This window comes from Armigeres subalbatus, chromosome 3 (genome assembly GCF_024139115.2).
Source record: "Armigeres subalbatus isolate Guangzhou_Male chromosome 3, GZ_Asu_2, whole genome shotgun sequence".
Taxonomy (NCBI): domain Eukaryota; kingdom Metazoa; phylum Arthropoda; class Insecta; order Diptera; family Culicidae; genus Armigeres; species Armigeres subalbatus.
In genome coordinates, this window is record NC_085141.1 from 296,814,775 (window position 1) to 296,842,651 (window position 27,877).

The following is a 27,877-nucleotide window of genomic DNA, read 5'->3' on the forward strand; positions in this document are numbered from 1 at the left end:
GTGATATTCACCTGATAATTTACTCCATTAGTTTTGCATATCCATTTTTATTTTTCTGCATTAATCAGAATTTCAAGTAGGTTCAAATTATCTGATACAGGTAATTATACAATATTTGTTCCAATAATTTAAAAGTATTTTTAATGATGAAAATCTATTTTATATGTTATCGAACATTTCAGAACAATTAGTTTTTCTCACTTCTTAGACATTTAAATTCTTAATATTTTAATCATTAACATCAGTGCTGTAATGTTCAGTTTGACCCAATTAATGTTTTTTGGTTAAGGCTCAGTTCATTACTAAGCATCAATTGACATTATTAGAGAATTTTTACTATCACGCCCAAGGTAAAATAATATTTCGAGTAGTTTTACGATAAACGAAACTGTAGAATGAACAAAACGCCAAAACGTGTATTATGAAGTTTTCTTTTGATCTGAGCTATAAACAAATTATTTTATTTGGGTCAACATGAATTATTTCCCACTAGTTACCTTCAATGCTTGTCATTCGAAAAGGACGTAAAACCTAAATCTATTTAATTAATTACTTATACAAATCACAAACGATTCCATGTAAAATACTACCTTCTGTTTCTACGTAGATATTCTCACTGAAGTTAACTCTAAACTGCTTGCTTTTACCGTACGAAGATAAAATGTTTCGGGGGTACTCGTAACCAAGACTACCCGGTCCCCACTTTAGTCGTATTAGATAAGCAATGTCTGGAAACAGCACAATTGGGTTCTCCAGTTTCAGATCTAAGCTGCTGTTAAATGGCACATCACACACTAGATGCTGCTCCTGGTAGATTGAGTCAACCTTCCCGTTGAACTTTGAGCAGATCTCAACCGCAATGTTCTCCGTGTAAGTATCACGGTGTTTATCCATAGGAAGCAACTGAGGAGTCAGTCTACTGTTGACGGATAAAGATTTCAAAACAATGAACCTGTTACACGTAATACTTGCTTCGAAGCTCATTGAATCGCCAATTATCAAAGGCCTTACGGCTTTATAGTGGATCCTTTGAATAGGAGTCCAATGATACGTGTTTTCATTCGTTATCGGCTGAATACTCGTATAACTGCAATCTATGATTGTGTCTTTTAGCTTTTCCGGAAGCTCGATATCTTGCAAAACGGTTTTCAAACTATCACTATTGACTTCGAGACGTTGCTGCTCACATTCGGTTATGCACCAGGCGCGAATCATACAGATGATGTTATCCTTAACCTCATAGTTGTCCTCGAGAATTAGATCCACACAGCTCTTCGATAGATGATGATTACTTTCCAATATGATGTTACTGAGACTCATACCGGAAGTCAGGAAGTGTTTCAGGACACACAAACACGAAAAGATAATATCTTCCAGGTTCATTCTATAAGCTATGTCGAGAATTTTCAAAACGTTGTTGGGTTTTATGCTTCGACCAAAATAGCTGACGCACTGCTTGTGCAGACTGTCGATCATGTATTTTTGTGCGCAATAGTAAAGCTCCAGAATTTCTTCAATATGAAGAATACGGTCAAAATCCACCGTCCCTGCGTAGATGAAGTCCAGCATTCGCTCAAACACGACCGGCCGAATATCGGATATTTTAACCGTCTGCTTTTCCGCTAGGGAACCGTAAAACATGGCTTCGAACACTGGACTGGCAGCGGACAGGATCAACTTATGACCGTTGTATAGTTTGTCGTCTACACGAAAGGAACAATCTACCAGATGGTTACGGTGACGCATATCGTTGAATCGTTGACTAAAATCCGGCGCTTCTTCGTCCATCTTGTCCGCACTGGTGTCGGTCTAAAAGGAGAATAATGGTAAAAAAAATGTTTAGTTCTAAATTGATAAGTCTGGGATTATTAAAATATTTCAGAGTTTAGCGATCGATAAAAAAATAATGATAAATTAAAAGCTCGGGAATAAAAATGCCCGCTGTTACTAACTAAAATCAGTGAATAATAGACAATTCGTCTGACGTCAGTTGATATTTTGAAGATAATTTTTCTTGACCGTCTTTCCAATGATTTTCTTGACTATTATATACTTGTTAAGGTTATTTCTATACAAGCTCGGCAGTATTATCAACGAGATCTCCCTCCCTTTCCACTTGTAGGATATATGAATGCCCACCATCCCACCCACCATTGTAGGTCTGATCCCTGTGCTGTCGCCTTACTCAAGACTTTCGAGGAGGCTGATCTCCAATGGCTACTCGTGACCACTGTTAGCCGGGCTCTTCTGCCCGTGTCAAAATGGGAGGTTGCCCCAACCTCTACGTCAGCCGATGAATAATTTGGCTTTAATCAACATGCCTTCCACCCAGGGTATGGGACCAGCTCGTACTTTGCTGGGCTAGCGAGGGCTTTTAACCGCACCTGGACTCCGTTAGTGCTTGAGCAGCTGGCGGACTGAGGCTTCCTTGGGAACATACTAAAGTTTCTACAGAAACTCCGGTCTTTCCAGGTTTTCATCGGTAACTCCGGCTCTATCAGGACTTACTAAGAGGAGGTTGAGGTCCCGCAGTGGTCTGTTCTAGCAATGACTCTGTTTTTGGTTGCCATAAATGGGGTCTTCAACGGCCTTTCCAAGGAATATATAATAGGTTTTGACGTTGGACTACGTCTGTGTTTTCTTTGGTTTAGGGTCATTTGGCCGAATGTCGTTTGGCCGAATGCCATTTGGCCAAAAGGGTCATTTGGCCGAATGCTATTTGGCCAAATGCCGTTTGGCCGAATAGTTGAAATGCGTTTCCTTACGAAGTGAGAAGTAGAAGAAGAAAAAGGAAGAAAGAAGAAGGAAGAAGGAAGCAAAGAAGAAAGAAGAAAGGAGAAGGAAGAAGGAAGAAAAGGAGATGGAAGAAAAGAAGAAGGAAGAAAGAAGAAAGAAGAAAGAAGAAGGAAGAAGGAAAAAGGAAGAATGAAAAAGGAAGAAGGAAGAAAAAGAAGTAAGAAGGGATATGGAAGAAGGAAGAAAGAAGAAAGAAGAAGGCAGAAGGAAGAAGTAAGAAGGGAGAAGGAAGGAGGAAAAAGGAACAAGGAAAAAGGAAGAAGAAAGAAGGGAGCAGGAAGAAGGAAGAAGGAAAAAGGAAGAGAGAAGAGGGAAGAGAGAAAGAGTAAGAAAGAAGGAGAAAGAAGAAAGAATGAAGAAATGAGAAGGAAGAAGGAAGAAGGAAAAGGAAGAAAGAAGAAGAAAAATGGAAGATGGGAGAAGAAAGAAGGAAGAAGGAAGGACGAAGAAGGAAGAAGGAAGAACGAAGAAGGAAGAAGGAAGAAGGAAGAAGGAAGGACGAAGAAGGAAGCAGAGAGAAGGAGGAAGAAAGAAGAAGGAAGATAAAGGGTGGAAAAAAAGAAGAAAAAAAAAGGAAGAAGGAAGAAAGAATAAGGAAGAAGGAAGAAAGAAGAAACTAAGGTTAAATTTTTTTAACTATTCGGCCAAACGGCAAACGGCACGAAAAAAAAATTCTTCTTTGTATCTGGGGGGAGGGGTGACGGGTTATGTCTCGGCATTCTTCCGTAGCGATTCAACCATTGCTTCTTCCGATTTATATTGGATACAAACACTCCTATTCTTCAGTTCTTGGGGTTCTTTCCCCTCCCATAATTTGTTAAAAGAAAAAATCCGCTCAAATCCTTATACGTTTGAAAAATTTCGGCTGTGCCACATTTGAATCAAATAGCATTTGACCTCTTGTTTAGGGTTTATACAATTGGGTTATATGGATGGATCACTTAGAGCATGCACCATCTTTGGAAAGATCTAACAGCCAATAGGGCGTAAACTCAAGAAAATTCTCGGAATTTATAATTAATATAGTTAAATTGAAATCCAATTTGGATCAATGGATTACAGAGCACATTATCCATTTTGAAAAAGAGATAATGGCAATTTGAATACGCGTGCAGAGCTTAAACAGCTCTCAAGGAGCTCAAGGCCTATACTCCATTGAGTTCTTGTATGACCTGGGCTGCAATAAATGTTGAAGGATTTTTTTTTCATATCGGTAAGGACGAGTATTTTATAATTATTCGTGAAAATTAAAAAAACAACCCTTTGTGCTTATTAGTTTACTTTTTTTTATATATCTTTATTAGGGAGACTTTCAGCCCAAGGCTGGCTAGTCTCGTATTATTTTACTTGTTCGAAAGAAGCTTAGAAAACGAAAAGATTCTGGATCATTGTATTTTAACGACGCGTGACAGAAACTTAGATACTCAGAAACATAATGATTAGTTGTTACATCGAACTCAATACGGAGGCCCCCTCCTCCTCAACAAAACCCTTTTTCTGAATACGTCACTGATACCAGGATTGTGAATATTCGGTAGTACTGGATGAAGGTATTTTTTTTAATTTTATTTTTTTTCTTCCTTGAAATAGATCACACCTGTCCGAAGAGGGAAAGGAGTAATCAACAAAACTCACATCACCCAGTGTGCCATAAATATGAAATTCATCACAGTAAAATGTACATTCACCCAGCAAATGACAAAAATTCACCAACCGTTTAAATGAGCCACTCACATTCATGCGGTAACGCTCGAAATTACTGTCAGGGTGAGTTGTGTGTGGATGAATTGTAAATGTAAAGTTGGTGCCAGGGCAATGATTTTTTTTCTCGACGCTACAGTCAATAGAGGTAATAAACTATAGAGGACAATTGTGGCTGCGGTTTCTTTTGTTATCGTCCCCAAACATGTTGTGTATCTACCTGTTGAAACGTACTGATTTTTCCTTCGTTGACATCTAGTGCCCTATCCTCGCCAGCAAAAGATGTTTCGCCAGTGACGACAGCGACAATCTTCCTCTATAGTTTATTACCTCTATTCTACAGTCCCACTCACGCCTAAGGTAACTAGATATAAAGTCTGGCGAAGACACTAACAGGTCACCAATCGAACTGTCATTTGTGGGATCCAATCGAACATGACGCTTCAAACGGGCTTGAATCAATGGACAGTATTGAGATAGTGCTGACAAATATATTGGAAAATTATTCCAAAAATATAAAATGCTAGAGTCCAAAGAAAAGAGTAGAGGATTATTTCCTTGGATTTACTAGTTGAGCAACATTTTATTTGAGTTTTCGCGAATATAATGTAAAAAAAAGTGTGTTTGCATATTTTGTTATGCCTTAATTATTGTGTATATTAATTTTTGGTTTTACTGCTTTGAAATTTTACCTCTTATGCAAGGCTAGTTCATAAAAGATTCAGGTATCAATAACAGAATTAGGTATTATTGAGTTGATTTCTCCTGCTCGGGCACCGTACCATGAATTGAATCCAGTTACTTTATGTATGGCCTATTTTTGCTAGTATTTTCACTAGGAATTACACACTCTACCGGATGACTATTGAAAAAATACATGAAAAAATTTCAAGAAAACTTCCTCGATCATTGAAGGAAATCGTTAGGAAATTCCTGAAGAAGTATTTGAACCTTGGATGAGTCTTCTCATGGTATTCCTGAAGCAAAACTTAACAGCATACAAAATAAATTATGCTCATTGCCATTAGTGTAAGAGAAATGCAAATTTTCTAAAAGGTATTTGTTTGAAGGATAATTTTGAACCGCGCCGATCCGAGCCGCCGCCACCTTTAGAAAATTGCATTCACGCCGCCGCCGATTCAAAGCAGATCTGTACAAACCAGAGTGATCAAGGCAACGGTGAATGGTGTTCTGATTTTGTGCTAAAACTCCAGTTTGTTCGAATCGCGCCGGGGACAAAGACAAGGTGATAGATTTTCGTGCCTGTTGTTCAATATTGCGCTAGAAGGTGTCATGCGGAGAGCCGGGTGTTTCAGCCGGGGTACGATTTTCAATAGATTCAGTCAATTTATTTGTATCGCAGATGACATGGACATTGTCGGTCGAACATTTGCAAAGGTGGCAGAACTGTACACTCGCCTGAAACGTGAAGTAACAAAACTTCGACTGGTGGTGAATGCATCGAAGACAAAGTACATGCTAATGGGGGAAACCGAGCGCGACAGGGCCCACCTGGGAAGCAGTGTTACGATAGACGGGGATACTTTCGAGCTGGTCGATGAATTCGTCTACCTTAGATCCTTGCTAAGGGTTGATAATAATGGTGGTCGTAAAATACGAAAGCGCATCGTCCTTGGAAGTCTGGCCTATTTACTGCGGGCTCCAGAAGAAACTGCGGTCAAAAAAGATTCACACCCGCACTAAATGTGTTATGTACAAAACGCTCATAAGACCGGTAGTCCTCTACGAACATGAAACTTGGACCATGCTCGAGGAGGACTTGCAAGCACTTGGAGTATTCGAGAGATGGCTGCTTAGGACCATCTTTGGCGGTGTGCAATCAGACGGTGTGTGGCGGCGAAGGATGAACCACCAGCTCTACGGCGAACCCAGTATCCAGATGGTAGCTAAAGCCGGAAGGGTACGATATGGGCAGGGCATGTTGCAAGAATGCCGGACAGCAACCCTGCAAAGATAGTATTCGCTTCCGACCCGGCTGGTACAAAAAGGCGTGGAGCGCAGCGAGCGAGGTGGGCTGACCATGTACAGAACGACATGGCGAGCGTGGGGCGCATTCGAACCGTGTATTGTAGCGCCAAATTGTTGCTCCAGTGTTATCTGTTTAGATGTAAGCTAAATTAATGAGGCCACCCGGGTCATAAGACCTCTTCTTCTTAACCGTATCCACATTCCACAACAAGGTCAGCTCGGGATGTTTCTCTTCCAACTTCGTTTAATATTGCTCTATTCCGATTGCCACCAACCAACTATATCCTGCCCCGTAGGACCACGAAAATTACGCCCTTACACGTTCTGCGACGCTCTGTTTTTCTTTTAATGAGAAATCTGAAAAAATAGTTCACTGCTACTTTGTTCTGCAGAAAATCTGTCCTATAAGAAATTTCAGGAAAACCCTTCGAAGTGTCTTTCTTTCATTAATCGGTTACGGAACGATGTTATTCACCAAGTTTGGGTCCGACTGGCTGTAGTGATTTTATTTCCGGAGAACAACGCACTTAATCACTGAATCGTCGGATTTCGACTGCCAAAGCCCCGGATGACGGACTTCAACGTGAATGACTACCTTTTCTATCATACCTGATATTTTCCATTCTTCATTCAATATCAACCAAAAAATTAATCGTCATGATATTTTACCAATTCAATGATGAACCTAAGAAAATAAAAACACTGAGATGTTTTGTTGGAAGTTAGTACCTGATGGAGAACCTCTGCACTACTGAATGAACAGTCGTAAGCTTCATATCGGCGGCGTGGTTGAAAATTTGCAATAATTGTTCTATCACAATCAATAGATTTTAATTATTGGTACCGAATGTTTACCACCGTCCCAATTAGAGGCAATTCTACTTGCTGTAAACATAGCACAATAAAAAAGGTTCCCAAGAGAGCAAGACATACACGCCCATGGAGCCATGTTATCAGTTATCAAAGATACAATATTCCGACTTTACAAATACGTATCTCTTGTTTGTTTGATCGAATCGTTTGCAAGTCACACGAGCAGTTGCAGTAAATTTTGATTGGGTAAACATAGAGATAATTTTAATGATTGTTAGAATTCTTTTTGTTTAAAAAAGTTTATATTAGAGTTAGACTAATCGAAAATCTAATCACGATTGGTTCACCAGACGGACTTCCGACCGGCAAACGATTGTTCAAAGCACGTGTTTTTTTTAATGCTAACTCAAATCAGTGCTCGTTAAAACCGGCAATGATTAACTACACAAACACGTTGTTAGGTGTTGGGTATACATCTACGAAAAAAATACCATTTCTATTACGCCGCAAAGACATCCTTCCACCCCGGAACGCTAAAACGTGCTCTTGGTAAACAAAGCACACAAGCACTCGATGAGCTTAGCGAGGATCTTATCAATACACAAACTGCTGCTGCTGCTGCTGTTGGACGTTCAGCAACCGGCTTCTAAGTTGTTTGGTGTTACCGTTTTAGCTGCGTCATAACCGTCTCGACACATATAATACGAATGCAATCACTTCACAGATTTGTTCGTTGATAATTTTAGAACGGCGGGATGAGACGAGACAAAAGTTTGAAACGCTGCACCAGTGACTGTAGTGATTAGAAGAATGTAGTGACCCAGTTTATGATGAATTCTAGTTCACAGAATGACTCAATCATTGCGATTTGATAATTGGGACATGTTCATGTTTACAAAACGGACTCGCCAATCGGAATAGTGCATCATTCCGAGTCTTAAATACATGCATCTATGAGCTATTACAATCGGAACACATTTGATTGATGTTTCAATTACAAATTAAGTCTAGTCAGGAGTGTTCTATCAATACAATTATAACTAATCTCTTTTTCTTCTTCTTCATTCGAATAATATCCTCCATTGAGACATTACCATCTCGAGGGGCGATTGCACCTTAATTGCTCATGAGGCACTTCCACAGTTCTTCTTCTTCAATGGCTCTTCATTTCAACTGAAGCTTGGCCTGCGTTTCAATTTAGTACTCTATTAGCATTTCCTCAGTTTTTCTATTGCACTATGCCTAGGGAGTCTAGAATGTTTCCCACCCGAAAACATCCTATACCAGACCGGATTGGCAGGAAAACTGAGGTATTTCTCTAGATCCAACCGGCAATCGAGCCTTTGTACATTCAGCATGGTCTTGCTTTACAACCGAGCATCTTATCGCCAGGCTAAGAAGGCCGCTTTATACACGGACAGAAAACAGTTTACATTGAATCAAAAAATCTGATTGTTGTTTTTAAATCGTCAAATTTCATAGAAAATACATCAAAATTTATTGTTTCAATCAGATTTGTTTACACAATATCAATAGCGAACTATTATTATTTCAACAATATTTATGAAAAAGAGCTTTTTGGAGAAGCTCGAATGATTTACATATTTACATTTGAAAATGACCTCAGTAGATTTTTGTGGACATAATTTAAAATTAAACATTTTTTCGTTAGAATTACAATAGCCGTTTGATAAATATTAACAAATGCCACTCGACAAATGTTATGTAGTTTAGACGCCAATCGATTATAATTTGATGATAAATTTATCCGATTGTGGAGCTGTTATCTAGTATTTCACACATGATAATGGCGGCAGACGAGAATTAATCACAATATTTGTCATTCCATTATTTTCCTGTTCCAGAATGAAGGGGTGGAAAATAAAAATGTGAAAGTGTAAGAAAGTACAGTGACGTATTGATTTTCTCCCAATGCAGAACATCGTATACGAAAAAAGCTAGATAAAGTGTGATATCATTTTGAAGTTTAATGTCACTAAAAAATGAATCGCTTAGTCAGTACCATTTTTCCATTTCCTAAACTATGTAAAACATTTTCGTCTTGTTTTCCTCTTATTAACTACAACCAAATTACCCTTTTAGAGTTCATTTAAGATGGCTTGATATATATCATTGAAAAGCCAGCGCAGTAGTTACGTACTTTATATTTTACAGAAAATTTAAAAACAGCCGGCTATGAAACATAGACTAACGCAAAATGAACTCCCCCAAGAAATTATGACGTTTGAGCGGGTCGCATAATGAACGTAAAATGAACTTTTGTTCGAGAAGACGACCCGCTCAAATGTCAAAATCCATCGGGTGAGTGAATTTCATGAACTCCTGCACAGGTCTATTCGCGAAGTCGAAGCAAATTCTGCTCTTCCCTCCTATGGGAAACCTCATTGGTATCTGTCAGAGTTTGAGTGAAACATGGCCGCCATCTCTTCTTCTCTGTTGCTCTACTGTAAAAACCCATAAAGAACTGTCATTGTTTGTGTGAAGAATTTTGCTTCGACTTCGCGAATACTCAGGTAGTCGTTATTATTGTTCGCCTTTTCGGCTATTATATTGTAGATCCAGTTGAAAACCGAACTGAGCTCTCGCGACAATCGCATTTTCTCCCATTTCTGGATGTCGCAACTGCATCGTGAGTAGTGCGCATCTATGACACACGAGATGCCACAGCCGTGCGCCATCCTGCGCACCACCCGCGATGCAGTTGCGACACTTGGAAATGGGAGAAAATGCGATTGTCGCGAGAGCTCAGTTCGGTTTTCAACTGGATCTACAATACGGCCAGTATAGAGCTTATTAGCTTATTGATAGCGTAATAAACGCATGTACAGCTAATGTAAATGCTTACGGTTACATATTCTTTGTTAAACAAAAATAATTGGGCATTTTGAAATGTACGATTTGTTTTTAGTGTCAAAAGTCGTCGGAATTTAGGCATATTTTTTTCTAAAGTTTTCGGGAAAAAAATCTGCGCGCACCATCGCGATTTCTCGTAGGATAGTTGCCATTCATAAAGGTAAATAGGTTTTATTTTGTTTTTACCATGAATTAATCTGTTTTCAATCTGGTTTTGTCATTGATTAGGTATTACAGGACATAATAGCCATTAACACCCAGAGGGAAGGAGCAACTTATTCTATCAGCGGTTGAAAAAAACTCACCTGCGGCAGAGAACTTATAAGCATTGTCAACATAGTCTGAGTCAACGATGCCTAATAGAATAACATTTCCAAACAGGTATGCAAATTATTTTCTTTTTCTTGCGATTTTTCAATTCAAGAATAGATTTGGTTTCAGATCGGCAGTTGGTTCCCCTTTATTATAAAACGTAAGCGGAAGTGGAAAATACTGTGTACTGTATCGATATAAATATTCCTGTCCAAACATATCTGGTAAAAATAAAATTATGAATTATTAAACCCAAAAAACATTAGCAATTTTTATTCAAATTCAAGAAAAAATATTTCAAAAAGAAAAGCCAATGAATTTAAAAATCTTGATGTTTGAATTCAACATAAATCTCTTGTTGATTCAACAATATTATTATAATCGATCAAAACTTTGAAAAAAAGCTTTTGAAAGCTCAAGCTTTCCAATCTGCTAAAAACAACAATACTAGATTGTTGAAACAACAATAATTCTTGTTACCGCCAAAACAATGTGAAATTCTTTTTGAATTTATGTGAAGAATTGTTGTTTTTAAAATATATTTTTCTGCGTGTAGGACTCCCTTAAAAGTAGTCAGCTAGGTGTCAGCCAGTTAAAGTAGTTCACTCTATCAAAGTGGTATCTTCATTCGCTGACACTCTCGTTCCTTTCGCAGCTGTGAACATTCATTAGCATTTAATTCAAAGATAACATTCAGTTGTTTTGAAATAATTTGTACAATAGTGTATGTAGGGTCTTCAGTTAGCCTTGCGATAAAAGGCGTAGAATTGCCAATCCAGAGATGGCGAGTTCGATTCTAGGTCCCGTCTAGGATCTTTTCGGGTGGAAACCTCGTGGAGGAGCAACGCGCACTATATGCTATATGCTATAAAAAATCTGACAATAACTGCTTCCCGACACTGAACTGGAATTATCATCTAAGTAAACGCTGAATGTTGTCGTTACCAATGAAACCCAATATGTTGTTTATTTTTCCATCAACAAAATAATCCGCGAAAGATATCTAATCTGCGTAGACTTTTTGATCTTTTATTTTTTTTTTGGAAAACAATTTTTACAGAAGCTATGTGCAAAGTTCACTTGTTTGATTTTTTTTAGGATTTTCCCAGATTTCCCAGAAGATATCGAAATAATCTAATGAATTTCACTGAAGTAATAGTCTGAACTACGGCTCAAAACTATATGGATATTCTCATGAAATTCTTCTGTGCTGAGCAGGAAAATTCGCCGAAATGTTCTATAAAAACTTTCGAGAAAATTCAAAATTTACACTTGGATTTTATTGCAGATTCAACTATTTTTTTTATTATTTTCGTCGGGAACTTCTTTGGAAACTACAAGTGATTCTTCAGAATTTTCACGGAAAATTATGTCACACTTCAACGGGGAATTCCGCTGGAACCCCTCACTGGAGATTTTCTGGGAAGTCTCCGGGAAATTCGAAATGTCCATGGGAAATTCTTTGTAAATTTTACAGCAATTTCTTCGGGAGTACTAATGCGAATTCTTTGGAATAATCGATGGAAAATCTTAGAAATTTCTAAAGAAACTGTTGAAAATTTCCACGAGAAAATTCTTTGAGTTTCCGAAAAAAAATATTTGCAATTTTTGTAAGAAAGCCTTTGTAATTTTCATGAAAAATTATTCGAAATTTTTGTACAAATTCACCAAAATTTCAACTGAAAGTTGTCTATAATTTCCACCGCAAATTATTCGTAAAAGTCTTCGGAATGTCTATACGACTTTTTTTTAAATAATTCTCAGGAAATTGCTCCAAATCTGCAAGAACGTACGAAACCATGCCAAAATTCCACGGGAAATATTTCGGAATGTCCATTTAAACCTAAAATTACCTCGGGAAATAATTCTAAATTTTCACGGAAATTCAGAAAATTCTTCGGTTTTCTACAAATTTGAACCGGTGTGGAGAATTGTAGGTCAGATGCGTGACAGATTTTAAGCAGTGGCGCGCCGATGCAAAAGTGTCGATGGTGCACACCTATAGGAGGAATCAAGGGCGTAGCCAGAGGAAGGCAGGGGGGGGGGGCGTCGCCCCCCCTAAATGGTGGAAAGATTGAACGGGTACTGAAATGAATTCGCTTGAACATGTGCACTTTACGATTCAATCATATTCAGAAATAGGTTTTTGAAATTAAAAAGATTCCCAAAAAACTTATAAGGGTATCCAGGATCCATACTATATGAAATTTCAAAACAACTCGAAACATTTCGGGCTAAAGAATTCTCCTAGAAATCCTTCTAGAAGCTCCCCTGGGAACTGAAAATCGTTTGAAAATCCTTCTCTTGTAATTGTAATTTCTCCTTAACTAGAAACCCCCAACTATTTTTTTTTAGGAAATTCATGTGGAAGTTTCTTGAAGATTTCTTTTCTTCCCTTCAAGTTTTACTTCTAGCCATTTCTTCGGCTATTCTTCCAAAAAAATCTGCGACATTTCCTTCAGGAATGCATTCTAGAGTTCCTCCAAGAATACATACGGAATTTCCTCCCAAAATTCCACTAGAAGTTTCTTCAGTAATTAATGACGGAAATCCTCCGATTTCGCTCCATAATTTCATCTGCTAATCTATAATAAACTGTTTCGAGCATTCCTCCAGGAACTCTTCCTTAAATTCCTCGGGAATTTGGTCCGCGGATTTTTTCCCCATGTATTTTTGCATATGCGATGTTTTCGGGATTTGGGCACGGAAAATCAAAATCCCGGCCCCATTTAAAATGCACGGGGACCAAAATCCGGCGGAAAATTTTCCCGATGTGTAAAGTAGCCTTAACTTCTGTTTTGTTGGTGTTTCGGATACAGAGAAAAGTACGTCTTTACTATAAGAGTATAGAATTAGACTGCGCGTTTTTATTATATTCCGTGTTGCCAGATTGACATAGTTGAATCCAAGAATATGTAATGCAAGGTGATAATCGGTAATATTATAACATCTCCCTTCAAATAAAATTAAATAAAAACAAGTCAACACATTTGATAATCTTTAAACCAGTCTGGTTGCCGAATATTACGTCTCGGACGGTCGTGCTTCGTCGATGTTGTTGCTGTCTCTGGTGTAGGTTTGACAATATCGTTACTGGTAGCCGCGCTAGTATCAGACTCCTCGGCTTGCTGCTTTACCTCTGGTTCCGGTGTAGCCGAGCGTTCCATAAATTCCTGTGATCGTCCGGCAACGCTCCTAATACCCGCCGGCTTAATCATGACGTTGTCTCTTCGATACTTTTGCCCTTGCACATCAACAACAGTGGAACGATCATTGAAAGTACTATGAACGATGCCTTCCCTCCGATGGTTTCTTCTTCACGAATACTGGCTGCCCGACTTCCAAAGTCGGCAGGTTCCTGGCTGTACGATCGTAGTAGTATTTTGCATGTCGTCGATTTTGTTTGATCTGCTCCTTCACTCCTTCCTGTATTTTTGGGTTGAATTTACCATCTGCCATAGGGACATTGAACCGCGTACGCCGGCTAAACATTCGCTGAGCTGGAGAGCTTCCGCAGCTATTTGGTATGTTCCGCCATTGTAGAAGTGACTGCCAAAAATCACTTTTTGTCTCCAAAGATTTCTTTAACAATCTTTTTCACAATCTTCACGGCGGACTCCGCTTTACCATTCCCTTGTGGGTGATAAGGGGCCGACATGGTGTGGTTGAATTCCCATCTTTCAGCGAATCTGTGAAATTCCTCACAATCAAACTGCGGACCACCATCCGTCGTTACGTACATTGGTGTACCATACCGCGCAAAGTTCTGTCGACATTTTTCAATGACGATACCTGCAGTTGCCCCCCGTTTCAGCTCGTCAACTTCAATGAAATCCGAAAAATGGTCCACTGTGATTAAGTATACGTGTTTCTTGTCCCCAGAATGCACTTCACATAGGTCCATACTAACCTTTTGGAACGGATAATTTGGAATTTGATGAGTTTGCATTGGTTGATGTTGTTGACTGGAGGAGTACTTGATGCAAATGTTACAATTCTGAATACGTTCTTTTATGTCGCGGTTGATTCCCGGCCAGAATACTGTGTCCCGAGCTAGCTTCATTGTGGCCTCAATTCCAGAGTGAGAAGCATGTAAACGCTTTAGAATTTCTGACCTCAGATTCGAAGGAACTAAAATCCGATCGTTTCTGTAGACAATGCCACCCTGAACACTCAAATCGTCTTTGTATTTCCAAAAAACTTGAACACGGTCCGGTGCTTCTTGTGGTCTGCTGGGCCATCCTTCCACGATTGCCCGGATTATCCATTGGATATCCTCGTCCTGATGAGATTCTTTGCGTATTTGATCCAGCCGGTAGTCCGAAATCGGGGCATAATCCATCACGTTTATTTGCTCAAACTCTTCGAAAGAAAAATCCATATCTATCGTGTAGATGTCGTAAATATCCTGGTTCGTACCATCTCCTGCAGCGAAAGCTGCCCTCGATAGCATATCCGCAATCACAATTTCCTTCCCTGGCTTGAACTGCAATGTGATTTTGTATCGTTGGAGGGCGAGAAGCATCCGCTGCAGTCTCATGGGAGCTTCGGTCAGTGGCCTTTTGAAAATTCTCAATAGCGGTTGGTGATCCGTTTGTACAGTTACTTTTTCCAATAATGTAAAATTCAAACTTACGACATGCGTACAGTATTGCCAACGTCTCTTTTTCTATCTGTGCGTACCGCCTCTCCGTTGGTGTGAGCGATTTTGAAGCGTAGCACACTGGTTGTCCGCCTTGAAGAAGGACAGCTCCAAGCCCAACACTGCTACTGTCGCATTGAATGGTCACGTCTTTTCGAATATCAAAATATTTCAGTACTGGTGCCTTTGTCACCAAAGCCTTCACGCGTTCAAAGGCTTGTCGATGTTCTGTGTCCCACTTCCATGGTTCATCTTTCTTAGTCAGGCGTCTCAGTGGTTCGGCTACTGTGGCTAGCTTAGGAAGGTAACTTGTTAGGTATGTTACCATTCCTAAGAATCGAAGAAGAGCAGCCTCGTCTTGAGGTTCTTCCATCACCTTGATACTGTGAATCTTGTCGTGATCTGGTTTAACACCATCGGGAGTGAGCACGTGTCCGAAAAATTTGACCATGGGCTGGCACAAACGAATCTTCTCATTATTCAGCTTTACATTCTTTTTCGCCATCCTCTCTAGAAACGCTTGCAGATTTCGGTTGTGGTCTACCATAGCTTCTTCTGTACTTTGTCCGCATCCAAAGATAAGAATATCATCGGCCAATGCACGCACGCCCTTAAGGCCATGAACTGCTTCGTGCAACTTTCGTTGAAAGATTTCTGGCGCGGGCGAGATTCCAAACGGCATTCGCAACCAACGATAACGCCCAAATGGAGTCCAGAAAGTGGTCAGCTTTGAGCTCTCGTCATCCAGTTTTACCTGCCAAAAACCAGATTTAGCGTCAACTGTAGTGAAAATCTTAGCATTTGAGAGTTCTGGTAATAGTTCATTTATGGTGGGAATTGGGTAATGCGGTCTTTTGAGAGCGGTGTTCAATAAAATTGGGTCTATGCATATTCGAATTTTACCACTTCGTTTCACAAGGACAAGATTACTCACCCAATCCGTGGGCTCTTCCACCCTAACGACAATCTCCATTTTTTCCATTTCGTCTAGCTGTTGTTTGAGCTCTTCCCGCATTGTGACTGGGATACGGCGAGCAGTCTGTATAATTGGTTTGATGGATGAATCTACCTCGAGATGCACGTCGCCTTCGAGTCTACCTAAGCCTTGAAATACAGTCGAAAATCGAGACACAATATTTCTGGCCTCTGTTTCTTGTTGCTCCATCACGGTCATACAAAGTTTAACTAGCTCCAGCTTAAGACATGTGTGCTTGGATAGGATTGGCATCTGAGGAAACTGTACTACGTTGAACACGGCCTTATATAGTTTCCCTTTATGTCGAACATCGACGGTTGTTCTTCCTACAGTGCTAATCGAAGAGCCGCCAAATCCTTCAGGATAACTCGATTTCTATCGAGGGAATTGATTTCGTATTCAGAATTTCCAAAAGCGACGGTAGGCCCACGACGTTGCACGAAGCTCCTGTATCCAAAATGCAGTGGACCTGTTTTGAATGATTTCCACTGTCCAGAAAGGTCAAGTCGGCCTTCAGGAGTCCAGAATGTCCTTGTTCCACACTGTACAGAAATTCGATTGAGTCTATGACTTCTTCTTCCAACTCTTCTTCTGTGCTGCTTTCGTTGGAATTTTCTTCCCCAATCGTATGCACTTTTTTGTTGAATCGTCCACTCTTATTCTTCCTACTCTGCTTCTCATTTTTCTTCTTCTTTTCCATATCTTCTCGCTTTTTCCAACACATGACTTCGAAGTGATTCCGCTGTTTACAATAGCGACATTCACTGCCCTGAGCGGGACAATCAGCCAAACTCTTATGATACTCGTTCCCACAGTAAGAGCACAGCTTCGATTTCATATGCTTTCTATATATTTTGTTTACAACGTGTTTCTCTTCCATCCATTTATTCTTCTCTAGCTCCTTCCTTGTAGCCTCTTCGGACATACACTGGTCGATCACTTGTTTAGCAGTAAGCTCTGGTTTATCAATAAACGCTTTCTTCAGCCGAGTGTCACTCAAACCAGCCACTATGATATCACGAAGCATTTCTTCTTCCATGTTACCCCAGTTGCAATCTTTAACAAGCGCCCTGGCTCTATTGATGAATTGTGACATCGTTTCACCATCACCAGCACCGTCGGCTACTTGTTGTTTGCACTGCAAAAACTCATACCGGGCGAGTTTGACGTTTCTTTTGGGCACCATGTATTTCTTCACCGATTCCATACAAGCACTTACACTATTTGTTTCTGCTGGCAAGAGCGGCCAGTTGTTAAAAATTTTCCTCGCTTCTAGCCCAAGAGCCGCTTTGAATGTGGCCACTTTCACTCTCTTCCTGATTTTCCAGTCCCGACGCGATTAGATATATTTCGAAACCTTCTATGAAATCATTCACATTCTGACGAACATTTCCCGACAAAGAAAGTGGTTCGGGAAACGGTACATTATTGTTTATCACTCTCGTAACGACGGAACTTGCTGCAGCGGCTACGTTTGCAGAGGTTGAGGTTAGTTTCACCGCCGTATTTTTCCGCACACTGGGTCCACCGAGATCACTCTCCACGGAGTCTTCGAACTCGTCATCGGATGGCATTTTTTTCCACTCACGTTTCAGCTACTGCGACTTGTTTTTTTTTTTTTTTTTTTTTTACGAATTCAAGTTTTCAGTGCTACTGTTGGTTTTTTCTTATGAGCGTCTCTGACACCATGTTTTGTTGGTGTTTCGGATACAGAGAAAAGTACGTCTTTACTATAAGAGTATAGAATTAGACTGCGCGTTTTTATTATATTCCGTGTTGCCAGATTGACATAGTTGAATCCAAGAATATGTAATGCAAGGTGATAATCGGTAATATTATAACAACTTCCAGGACTTTTTCCGGGAATACCTCTATAAATTCAATAGCGAAATCCTCTAGAATTACATTTTGGAATTCTTTCCGCAATTATTTCAGAATATCCTTCAAGAATTCCTCTAGAAATTTCTTTAGGAATTTCTCCAAGAATTCGTACAAGTATTTCCCCGGAAATTTTTCTCTTCCTTCAGGAATTTCTCCAGAATTTTTTCCGCAAAATTGTCCTAGAATTCTTTCTGGACTTCACTCGGAATTTACTCCAGAATTTCATTCGGAAATTAATGTTAGAGTTCCTCCAGGATATCTTCCAAGAGTTCTTCCAGGAATTTCATCAGAACAAACAAAGAACAGCAAATCATCTGGGAATACTTTCTGGATTTCATCTGGTAATTTCTGCATTAATTCCTCCTGGTATTTTTTCGGGAATTCCTTCTGATATTTCTCCAGGAATTCCTTCATGAACTTCTCCAATAATTATTTCAGTACTACCTTATGAGAATTTCTCTGGAAGTGCTTGTGGGAGTTCCTCCGGGAGCTCCCCCAGGAGTTTTTCCAGAAGTTCCTCTAGTAATCTCTCCAGGAACTTTACAGGGGATTCTTTGAGGATATTTGGCAGGAATTTCAAGGGAAATGGGATTTCGGAAATTCCTCTAGAAATTCAAATCCGGGTATTCCATCGGCTGATCCTCTGAAAATTTCTCCGGGAGTTCCACTAGTAGTTCCTCCGGAAATTCATTCAGACATTCTTTCAGGAGTTCATTAAGGCTTTCTCTGGGAATGTATCTACAAATTCCTTCAGAAGTTCCTCGGAAAATTTCTCTGAGAGCTCCTCCGGGAGGTCCTTTAAGAATTCTTCAAGGAGTTTGCTCTGGAATTCATCCAGAAGTTCTTACGAGAGTTTCTCCAGGATTTCCTCCGAAAATTCTTCCTGTAGTTCTTCAATAAATTCATCTAGAAGTTCCTCTGGCAGTTCTTCCGAAAATTCCTCTGATACTTTCTCCGGGATTTCCTACAGAAATTCCTCTGGGAGTTCCTCCGAAAATTACTCCGGGAGTTCCTTCTCAAAGGAACTGCCGGTGAAACTCCCGGAGAAATGCTCATAAAAACTGCTGGTGGATCTCCCGGAGGAATTCACGTAGGAACTGCTGGAGGAGCTCCCGTAAGAACTCCCGGAGGAACTCCCAGTTTCCAGCTAATTTTCTGAAGAAAGCCTAAATGATTTCCTGAAAAAGCCTGAATGATCTTCTGGAAGAGCTACTGGTGGAACACCCGGAGGAATTTCTAAAGAAACTCCCGGGAGAATTTTTAAATGAACCTCCAGAGGAACTACCAGAGAAGGAAAAAAATCTTGGAGAATTCATCTTATAGACAAATCTCATCTAGCTGAAACTTTTGTAGGGGTATGTAGCAGAACCATCATCATCATCAGAGGGCCTCCCGGAGAATTCCTTGAAGAGCTCCCAGAGAAATTCTCGGAGGAGCTTCTAGAGGGATTTCTGTATAATTCCCGGAGGAAATTCTGGAGAAATTCCCGGAAGAAGTTTCAGAGAGCCCCCGTAGGAACTGTCGGAACTATCGGAATAATTCTCGGAGAAAATCCTGGAGGAATTCTTGGAGGATCTGCAAGTTGAATTCCTGGAAGAATTCCCGGAGGAATTTTTGAAGGAACTCCTGCAGGATGTCCAGTGGAAATCTTTAAGTTTCCACCGGAATTCTTTCTAGATATCTTTAGGAATTAATCTAGGAACTCCTCCAAAAATTCCATTGTTGATTTTATTTTCGGTATAATTTTTGGTGGAATTCCTGGAGAAATTCTTTGAAATTTTCACAAGAAATTATTCGAAACTTTCACGGAAAAAATATGGAATTTACACAGGAAGTTCGAAGATTTTTCGCGGAATTCTCAGGAATGTTTATTGGCAATTCTGCGGAATTTTCACGGAACATTCTTAGGAATTCCACGGTGCAATTTTTCAGATTTTGACGTAAACTACGTCTAAGGGGAAGACTCGGATACAGGGTGACAAATGAAAATTTCCAAATTCGAGACCGTCACGAAATCATGTAAGATTTTGAACTTGAATAGCGCCTTTATCTTCCGATGGATTTTTGAGATTTATATTTCAATCGACTCGGAAATTCTCTACCAATTTGTCAATTATATTGAAACTTTGGGTTACGAACGTTAAAATAGGGTATCGGATCATTTTGGCAGCACCCTCTTTTCTTGTCCGCAAGAGTCTTGTTTCGGCCGTCGCCGTTCAGTGCGGTTGGCTTTTGGACTCTGCTTTTTGTGCGGTGTTTCGCACAAAAAGTAGAACAATGGAGCCAGACCAGTGACCGCGGTCGAAACAAAGGTAACAAAAATGCGTAGTGTAGTGCATGGTGTATAAAAAGTGATGCAGATATGGGCATGTTTGTGCAGGCATGAGACGATCAATTCTTATCAATGCCAATGCCCTTGCTAGTATGCAATCATCGCAATATAATTGCACAATCATGTTTATATTGAAAAATGACTTTGGAAAAATGTTGAACATTTTTTTTGCAAACTGAAAACTAATAAGGCCGTTACCCATATTTATTAAAAATTATGGTCTACGCAAGGTCAAGGTCTACTGATCTCCGCAAAGTCAAGAGGGAGGGGGTAATATCTTCTTCTTCTTCTACTGAATCGAGCGGCGTGAAAATTTGAATGCAGAGGTTTTTGAGGCCGGGGAAGGTTCTTAAGATGGTTCGAGACCCCTCTCCTCTTTGAAACCTGGCTCCTATACTAATGAAACACCAATTTCATCATAACTCGAGATCAAGCAAATGGAAACAATTCTGGCGTGTGGAGGTTTTGGAAGGGAAGATATGTTTCTGTGGTGGTTTGCAACGCCTCTCCCTTCTAGAAAGGGGGGCTCCCATACAAATGAACCAAAAATTTCGGCATAACTCGAGAACTAATCAGAGAATAAATCAATTTTAGGCGAAACAAAGTTCGTCGGGTCTGCTAGTAAAAGATAAATATTAAAATGGAAAAAATAATAATAAAAAAACTCCTCGGATTTGTTAAAGAATGTTTTGAAAGTTCTCAAAATTTACCGGAAATTTTTTTTTAATGCCCCTCAGATTGTTATTTTTGAGCAAAACAATCCGAAGGGGGGGAGACACATTTTATAAAAATATTTTTATCGGCCTTATAATATTTTGTCCAATTAAATGCGCGCCTGAATCAGAAGGATATAACTTTGATTCAGGAAGTGTGAATGCACTTAAGATATTTTTATAATACGTGGGTGCAATCATGTGGTACTTATTGTACACGACAAAAGCTTCGGAACGCATACGTTCTTGAAACGGACTATATGAGTTACAATAGAGCTATCACCTTCTTGCTCCCTGATTCAAAAGTCTGGCAATGATAATATTAAAATGGTTGCACGAATATTTTATTCATAGTGACACGACACTCAGTGTTGGTAGAATCATACTCAAATCTGAATCATCGAGGTTTCATGCACGAGCTAACTCGCCTGCGATTCTGTAGGGGGAGCATCGCGCTTGAGTTTCACGGCCAGAATCGCATCGCTTCGCTCACTCACCGAAAAATGATTTCGTTCTAAAAAGCATCAAAACGCAATCGAGGCGTATGTTTTGTTTATATATGCAATTATTGGCCATTGTTTTAGTCGAAAAACAGATAATTCAATGCATTTAACAATGAAGAACACGTAAATATCATGCAATGATGCAAATTGCGATTCGAATCATGAGCAAATCTCTGGGCCATGATTCTGATGGGATTTTACTCACGCATGGTTTGAATCGCCGATGAGATTTGAGATTTTGAGATTTTTCCAACACTGGTGACACTGCCAGATAGTGGGAGTTGGGTTGTAATAACACATACACCCTCTTTTCCCGTCCTCAACGTTTACTACTCGCGCGCATCACAACCAAATTAATTGGGTTTTGGTACATGATAGACATTTTATGATTTCTGGTGATGCACGAAAAACAAGATATGCCTATGATTGGAATGTTTCTAAATAATAAATGTTGCAAACGGAAAAGAGGATGCTCCCCTAGGGCTTCTTCTATTGAAATATTTCATCAAATGCTTCAAAACCCAAATGTAGGCAATTCGGATCCAAGAAAGGCATCATTACCTGAGACGAGACCTGCAAAGACGGCTTCTTTTTCCTTGTTTTGACACTAGTTCTTCTTTTCATCACAGTTGAACATCGATTCTCAACTGTTTCCTTGAGTGTTTCACCTAAATCCCGGGTAGAATCTTCTGAGCACAATAAAAGTGTTTGTGATTTACGGATTTGTAAACTTATTTTTATAAAGATTTTCCTATCGGAAAATTCATAACAGTTCAATATTAAGCAGTCCGGCTTTTCTAGAATACTTTTCAAAGTGAAAAAGTACTCATAAAACAAAATCATTCGGAATACTTTTTGAGGGATACCAATACTTTTACACAAAAAGGTGCTGGTTGCATCTGACAATTCGTGACAGCGCTTGCTGGTTGCAGATGAAGTTACATTTTTTCCTCTTTGCAAGTCCCGTCCCAGATCATTACCACTGAGGAATAAATTTGGGTTTTCATAGTGAATTTTTTAAACAATTGTCGTATCCAAAAATTTTCATATCTTAAGATACGCTAGTTTTGTTCGAAACCAGTGACATAAGTAATCAAATGAATTTTCTAAAAATATTCATGCATGATGGCACTATAATCCTCAATGAAAAAACTGCCTTACGTAGTTTACGTTGGGCGGTTGTGTCTTGTACATAACCCTTCTGATTTTTTTATGAGAAACAGCACGAAAGAATTATCTGAAGAATTCCCTGCAGAACTTATAAAAGAATTCGTGGAGGATTTCTTGGAGTAAATAATGGTGGAATTTTCGGTCAATTTCCGGCGAAATTGATGGTGGAATTCCTGAAGACATTGCCGAAGAAATTGCTGGAGGCATTCCTGAAGAATCCGGGCGTGAATGCGTCACGTTTATTGGTATTACCCAGTCAACACAAAATCGCATATGTTAGCGAATAAGTGGAGGCGATATAGGCGCATTCCTCCATTTGACTGCATGCAAAATGTGCGTATAAGGCCTCCACTTTGTACACTTATTCGCTATGATATACGATCTTGTGTTTGCTGGGTACGTTCTAGTACAAAACGCTGACTTCAACGCTGACGTGCTGTTGAGATTCAGCCTTTACTGTTGGCTGTGGATTTGGTTTCAAAGTGTTTGGAGCTCAAAAGGGAAAAGTACCAAGCACTAATATTCACGTGTTTTTATAAAACTACTATAAAACTACGATTCAGAAGACCTAAAAAATTTGGCCCCCCTAATCGAAATCCTGGCTACGCCCATGGGAGGAATCGAATTCAACAGAAATTAAATTAATTGATTTGCAGATTTGGTTTCAGGAGCAGTGGACAGGATTAAATTTGATTTCGTTTTTGATCGTCCAATCACATATTATATTTTGTAAAATTTGGAAGTTTGTCTACGTAGACTTTAAGGGGATGGTGGAGGGTTTAGGAAAAGTCTACGAAAGTCTACTAGGGTGGAGGGGGGTTTGAAAATGTGAAATTTCAGTCTACGTGGTTTGTGGACAGCCCCTTTCTTCCTTTCGTAGATTCAAAACTCTTCGTTGATCATGTTATTTATTACTAAATAATCTGATTGCCGGGGAGTAATGAATTATCTCCCATTTCAAGCCTGCACGGTGGGCCTGGTCGTTTTAATATTTGTGTCATATCTATGATATGCTGCAAATATTAATGCAGACAAGAAAATGCTCGGAAATACAACCGACATTTCCAGGATGCTTTTCAATACTGGCTGTGCATGTGCTAAGATAAGACAAGACAAGACAAGACAACCATTACATCAAACCACCAAACTTACATCATATTACTGATGTATTGCAGTCTGATTAATATTAATGCATTGCTGGAATCAATAGAAAATTTTATCATGATCTTGTTAATAAACCTTCGATTTTTTTAAATTTATATTCAGATTCAAAAGTCTATGCAGCTACGACAGTAGCTATCGGTTTGTAATAAAAATGCAGATAACAGTAGGTTGAACAATGACCATATTCGATTCATGTGTTGTGCAAAAATCACGATTTCCTATCTTATCATTTTAAGGTAATAAGAGTAAAAGTCTATCTTAACATCGACCTTGCCGAACGCTTCTCATCGGCAAATTCAATCATCAAAGCAAGCTTCAATGTCATCAAAGCCTGAGATCAAAAAAATCTCAGATCAAAACCTAATCGTTGGATGTGAAAACGGCGACCAGGTTTACAGTAGCCGGAAAACAAAGGATAATGTTCAAAGCTTCTGATTTCGAATGTTATGGCGGCCGAATGACATCAGATGACAGTTATACCGAAGTTACAGATACAGGCAAGAAAGTACTGCGAATCATTTATATTAATAGCCTATTCAGATTATTAGCTTAAGGTCACTCCTGACGGAATCCAAGATTAAAAGTGCTCGCGTTTTCTGGGGCACACCACTCGATACAGAAGCAACGTACAACTGTCATTTTTATTATTTCACGCATGCTGCGACGCAGCAAAGCTAAATCAACAAAAATGACAGTTGTGCGCCGCCTCTGAATCGAGTGGTGGCCCCTGAAAACGCGAGCACTTTTAATCTTGGATTCCGTCAGGAGTGACCTTAATGACATGAAGAAGAGTATCTTGATATCAAAGACCACTCATCTTACTTTCATTTCATATGATACCACGTAAAATGCCTCGTAAATGCTCGTAATTTGCATAGGCTATAAGGTGCAGATGGAAGAAGGTACGTATATAGGGGGAATGACGGCTTTGGCAGGTTTTGTTCTATTATTGTCAGGGGGGTTTTTTATGACTGATTATGCTCAAATTTGGCTTAAACATTCTATGCATATCAAAGCATATTGTGGCCAAATTTCATAAAATTCGGTAGACAAAAACCCCCCTGCTAATAATAGAACAAAACCTGCCAAAGCCGTCTTTTCCCCTATGTAGAGAAGGCTCATGCATTGCATCAGCTGTTGAAGGTAGGTACCTACATGTTTCCTATTTCATTCATCATTTCCATTCGACTTTTGTTCAAAATAAACATAACGGAATCACTCCCTTCACAATACTACCGGTTACGAACTTCACTTTGTATTGTTATAGGATTTAATTTTCACGGTCAACGCTGGCTGTTGACTCCAACACGTGACTGTTCAGGTCCGCGCTTTGTTGTCATCGCCGCCGCCAGCGCTACAGTCAGAAGCACACTGAAGCGCACGAACCGGGCGATCCGCAAGTTGTTTGCAACGGTATATTCTACTTCTACTGCGTTTATCGACATTCTACATATCTCGCAGCATTTTTCTGCTATGTTTTGTCTCACAGTTTCAAGGATTGTGAACAGCTGATTTAACATACATGATTCAGAGTGTCAGACACACCTTTGATTTACTTTCGGCGAGTTTGGTGGCGACGACGGCGGATGACATTTCCATGTAAATTGTTTTGTTTAATTCATTGTTTTCACTTCTCAAAGCATCTACCTATGTATTTTCTGGTTCCTATTTTGAAACTTTCTTCCCTTTCTTATAACCAGTTTGAGCATCTTTCCGTTTGGTTTACAAAGTTTTAGCGTCCCATCACCTCCTCAACGGGATGTTTCATCCAGAAGTGTTTCGATCACCACAAGCTTTGAAGCTATATTTTCGGTGCTTTCATTTTTTATGTTATCGATTTCTTTTTCTTTGTTCCTTATTTATAAAGTACATAGATCCAGCTTAGGTTCGACAAGCACCCGGCCAATGAATCGTTGAACTTTCTGCTAGCTGATGGTTGCGGAACTTGTTCAGCTTTTGGCTTGGGTATGAAATAATTTTACCCCTGGAAAGCAACTAGAAAACTTGTTCTTGCAGGTTCTTGCCATATAAGATGTAGCGATCTTATTTTTCAAAGACGTGAGAAAATAATGCTATAAGAATAGCCTCAAACAGTAGCAATTTTCTTCCTTCAGACGCTAAAATGACTGAGGAAGATAAAAAATGTTCAACGATGGAGCGTTTTACATTTTTCACAGGAATGAGGGAACCGTCAATAATTTATGGTTAACCATTTGAGGTGGAAGCCATTTTTAAAATAAGAATTTACACCAAATTTAAGAAATTAAGAGAAATTTCCTCATGTCACAAATTAAAAAAAAAAAAATGTCAAAATGCAATGATCTAAATGATCTAAAATTGGAATTGAATTTTTCTGATTTTTTTTCTGATGTCCCAATTTAGATATTATTCTATGATGTTCACTAGTACTATTCTGAGAGTACTAATATGACAAGAATGCGATTTCAGAAACATTTTCAAAATTTTCTTATCTTTCAAATGCCTTAAATACTGATTATTTTAGAACAGCAAGCAGCATGGTATGGATACTTCACATATTTAACACATTATATAAAAGTTAGATTGTTAAAATGTGTGCAAATTTTGAAAATAACTTCCCAGTAACTTTCACTGTACACCCAGGTTTTTTTTTACACGGTTTGGTTTTCGTCGTTTAAGACCTTCAGCGTCAATGAAGCAATGATTTAACCCCACCAAAAAATTCACAAAAAATCAAAGAAAATTCAGGGGGTATTTGAAAAGCTGTAAAAGTTCAGGTTAACCGAGAAATTAATGAATTGCAACCGTGTAAAAAAAAACCTGGGTGTACATTATTTAGCGACACAACGCCTCAACAGCGACGCCAACATCTGACCGCTCCGTCCGTTTTCAAAGTCACGTTAACCTGATCTATATGCTTTAGGATAGGGAGACGGCCACACATCCCAACCCAATACGTCAGTCAGTGTTATTGGTGTTATTGTTGTTGAATCATCCGGTTTAATACCCTACTGCTGGGTTGGGGCTGGCAGCTGTTTTGCTCGACGCAGATATCGATACGTCTACCAAGCGGATGGGCCGTAAGCCGACGTAAGCGCGAATAAGCAGAACGAAGCAGAAATAAAAACCTGAACAACTTGAACTTGAACTCCATTCAAATCGTCATTCAACGAGGTTGCTGGTTCTCCGCTTGAGATTCTGCTCGGGAGATAATGCGATGCGAATTCTCGCGAACATTATGTATGTATGTGGAGGACTTGTGTGCGATTCCTTTAGCAGACAGGGGCGTGTAGGTGCTGATGACTGTAAATTTTAATTTATTCTCCACTTCTTTGACTTACTTTATTGCTCATTTATGCCGTTCGGCCTCTGGTTCAGATGGCTTCCGATTGTCGTCTGCCTCCTCGGCGCGTGGTGTTTTTGTTCCGCTGATGTTGCTACGATGTACGCAGATAAATATAGGTAGCTGTTTTTGCTGTTGTTTAATGTCGATGTCCGGCCTGTGTGTTGTTGTGGCCAAACGAGAATATTATATCCAAGTGCAGCAGTACAGCTACAAGCTTACGTAACGGGATGTCACTGGTTCACTTTATGCACGGTCACTGATTTGAATTGTGTGGAATAATGAATGCCGTACAATTCAAAACGACTTATGAACAGTGGAAACCCAATCGATTATTCGCCCTCTGATGTTTGTTTTAAGTTTAGAACACGAAAGCACATGCGTATTGAAAACAGTGTTGTTAACCGAGGCAATAATGGCACAGGTTCGTAGTTCACCGCGAGCACGCGACGTTTATAGTTGAAAGAAAGGCATGCAACGACCAGAGAAAGTTCCGTATGAGTGAAAACGGCTCACCGTACATCCGCAAGATAACCGCACCGGGAGAAGATGTTGATCGAATCGAACAAATTCTAAGACTGACTGACCAGTCCGACCGATGATGGCGTTAGGTCGCTCTCTTCATAGCCAAGTCCATCCGTAGTCTTGGTTCACTCGCTTCTCGCTGCTCTCAATGATGGGCCTGGTTC

The 27,877-nt window shown here is 39.6% G+C and overlaps 1 protein-coding gene across 2 annotated transcripts; it reads right to left on the reverse strand.

The window, feature by feature from the left end:
- Window positions 1-31: 31 nt before the first annotated feature.
- LOC134224914 (BTB/POZ domain-containing protein 6) lies at window positions 32-27,851 on the reverse strand. 2 transcript variants are annotated; one of them, XM_062704568.1, is made up of 2 exons: window positions 27,705-27,851; window positions 32-1,809 (listed from the first exon to the last, which is right to left on the reverse strand). In XM_062704568.1, exon 2 carries the CDS (start codon window positions 1,786-1,788, stop codon window positions 550-552), a length of 1,239 nt encoding a protein of 412 aa, XP_062560552.1. In that variant the 5' UTR covers window positions 1,789-1,809; window positions 27,705-27,851; the 3' UTR covers window positions 32-549. The 2 variants fall into 2 exon arrangements, with proteins under 2 accessions (XP_062560552.1, XP_062560551.1); XM_062704567.1 differs by having other exon boundaries at window positions 27,187-27,758.
- Between the last annotated feature and the right edge of the window lie 26 nt (window positions 27,852-27,877).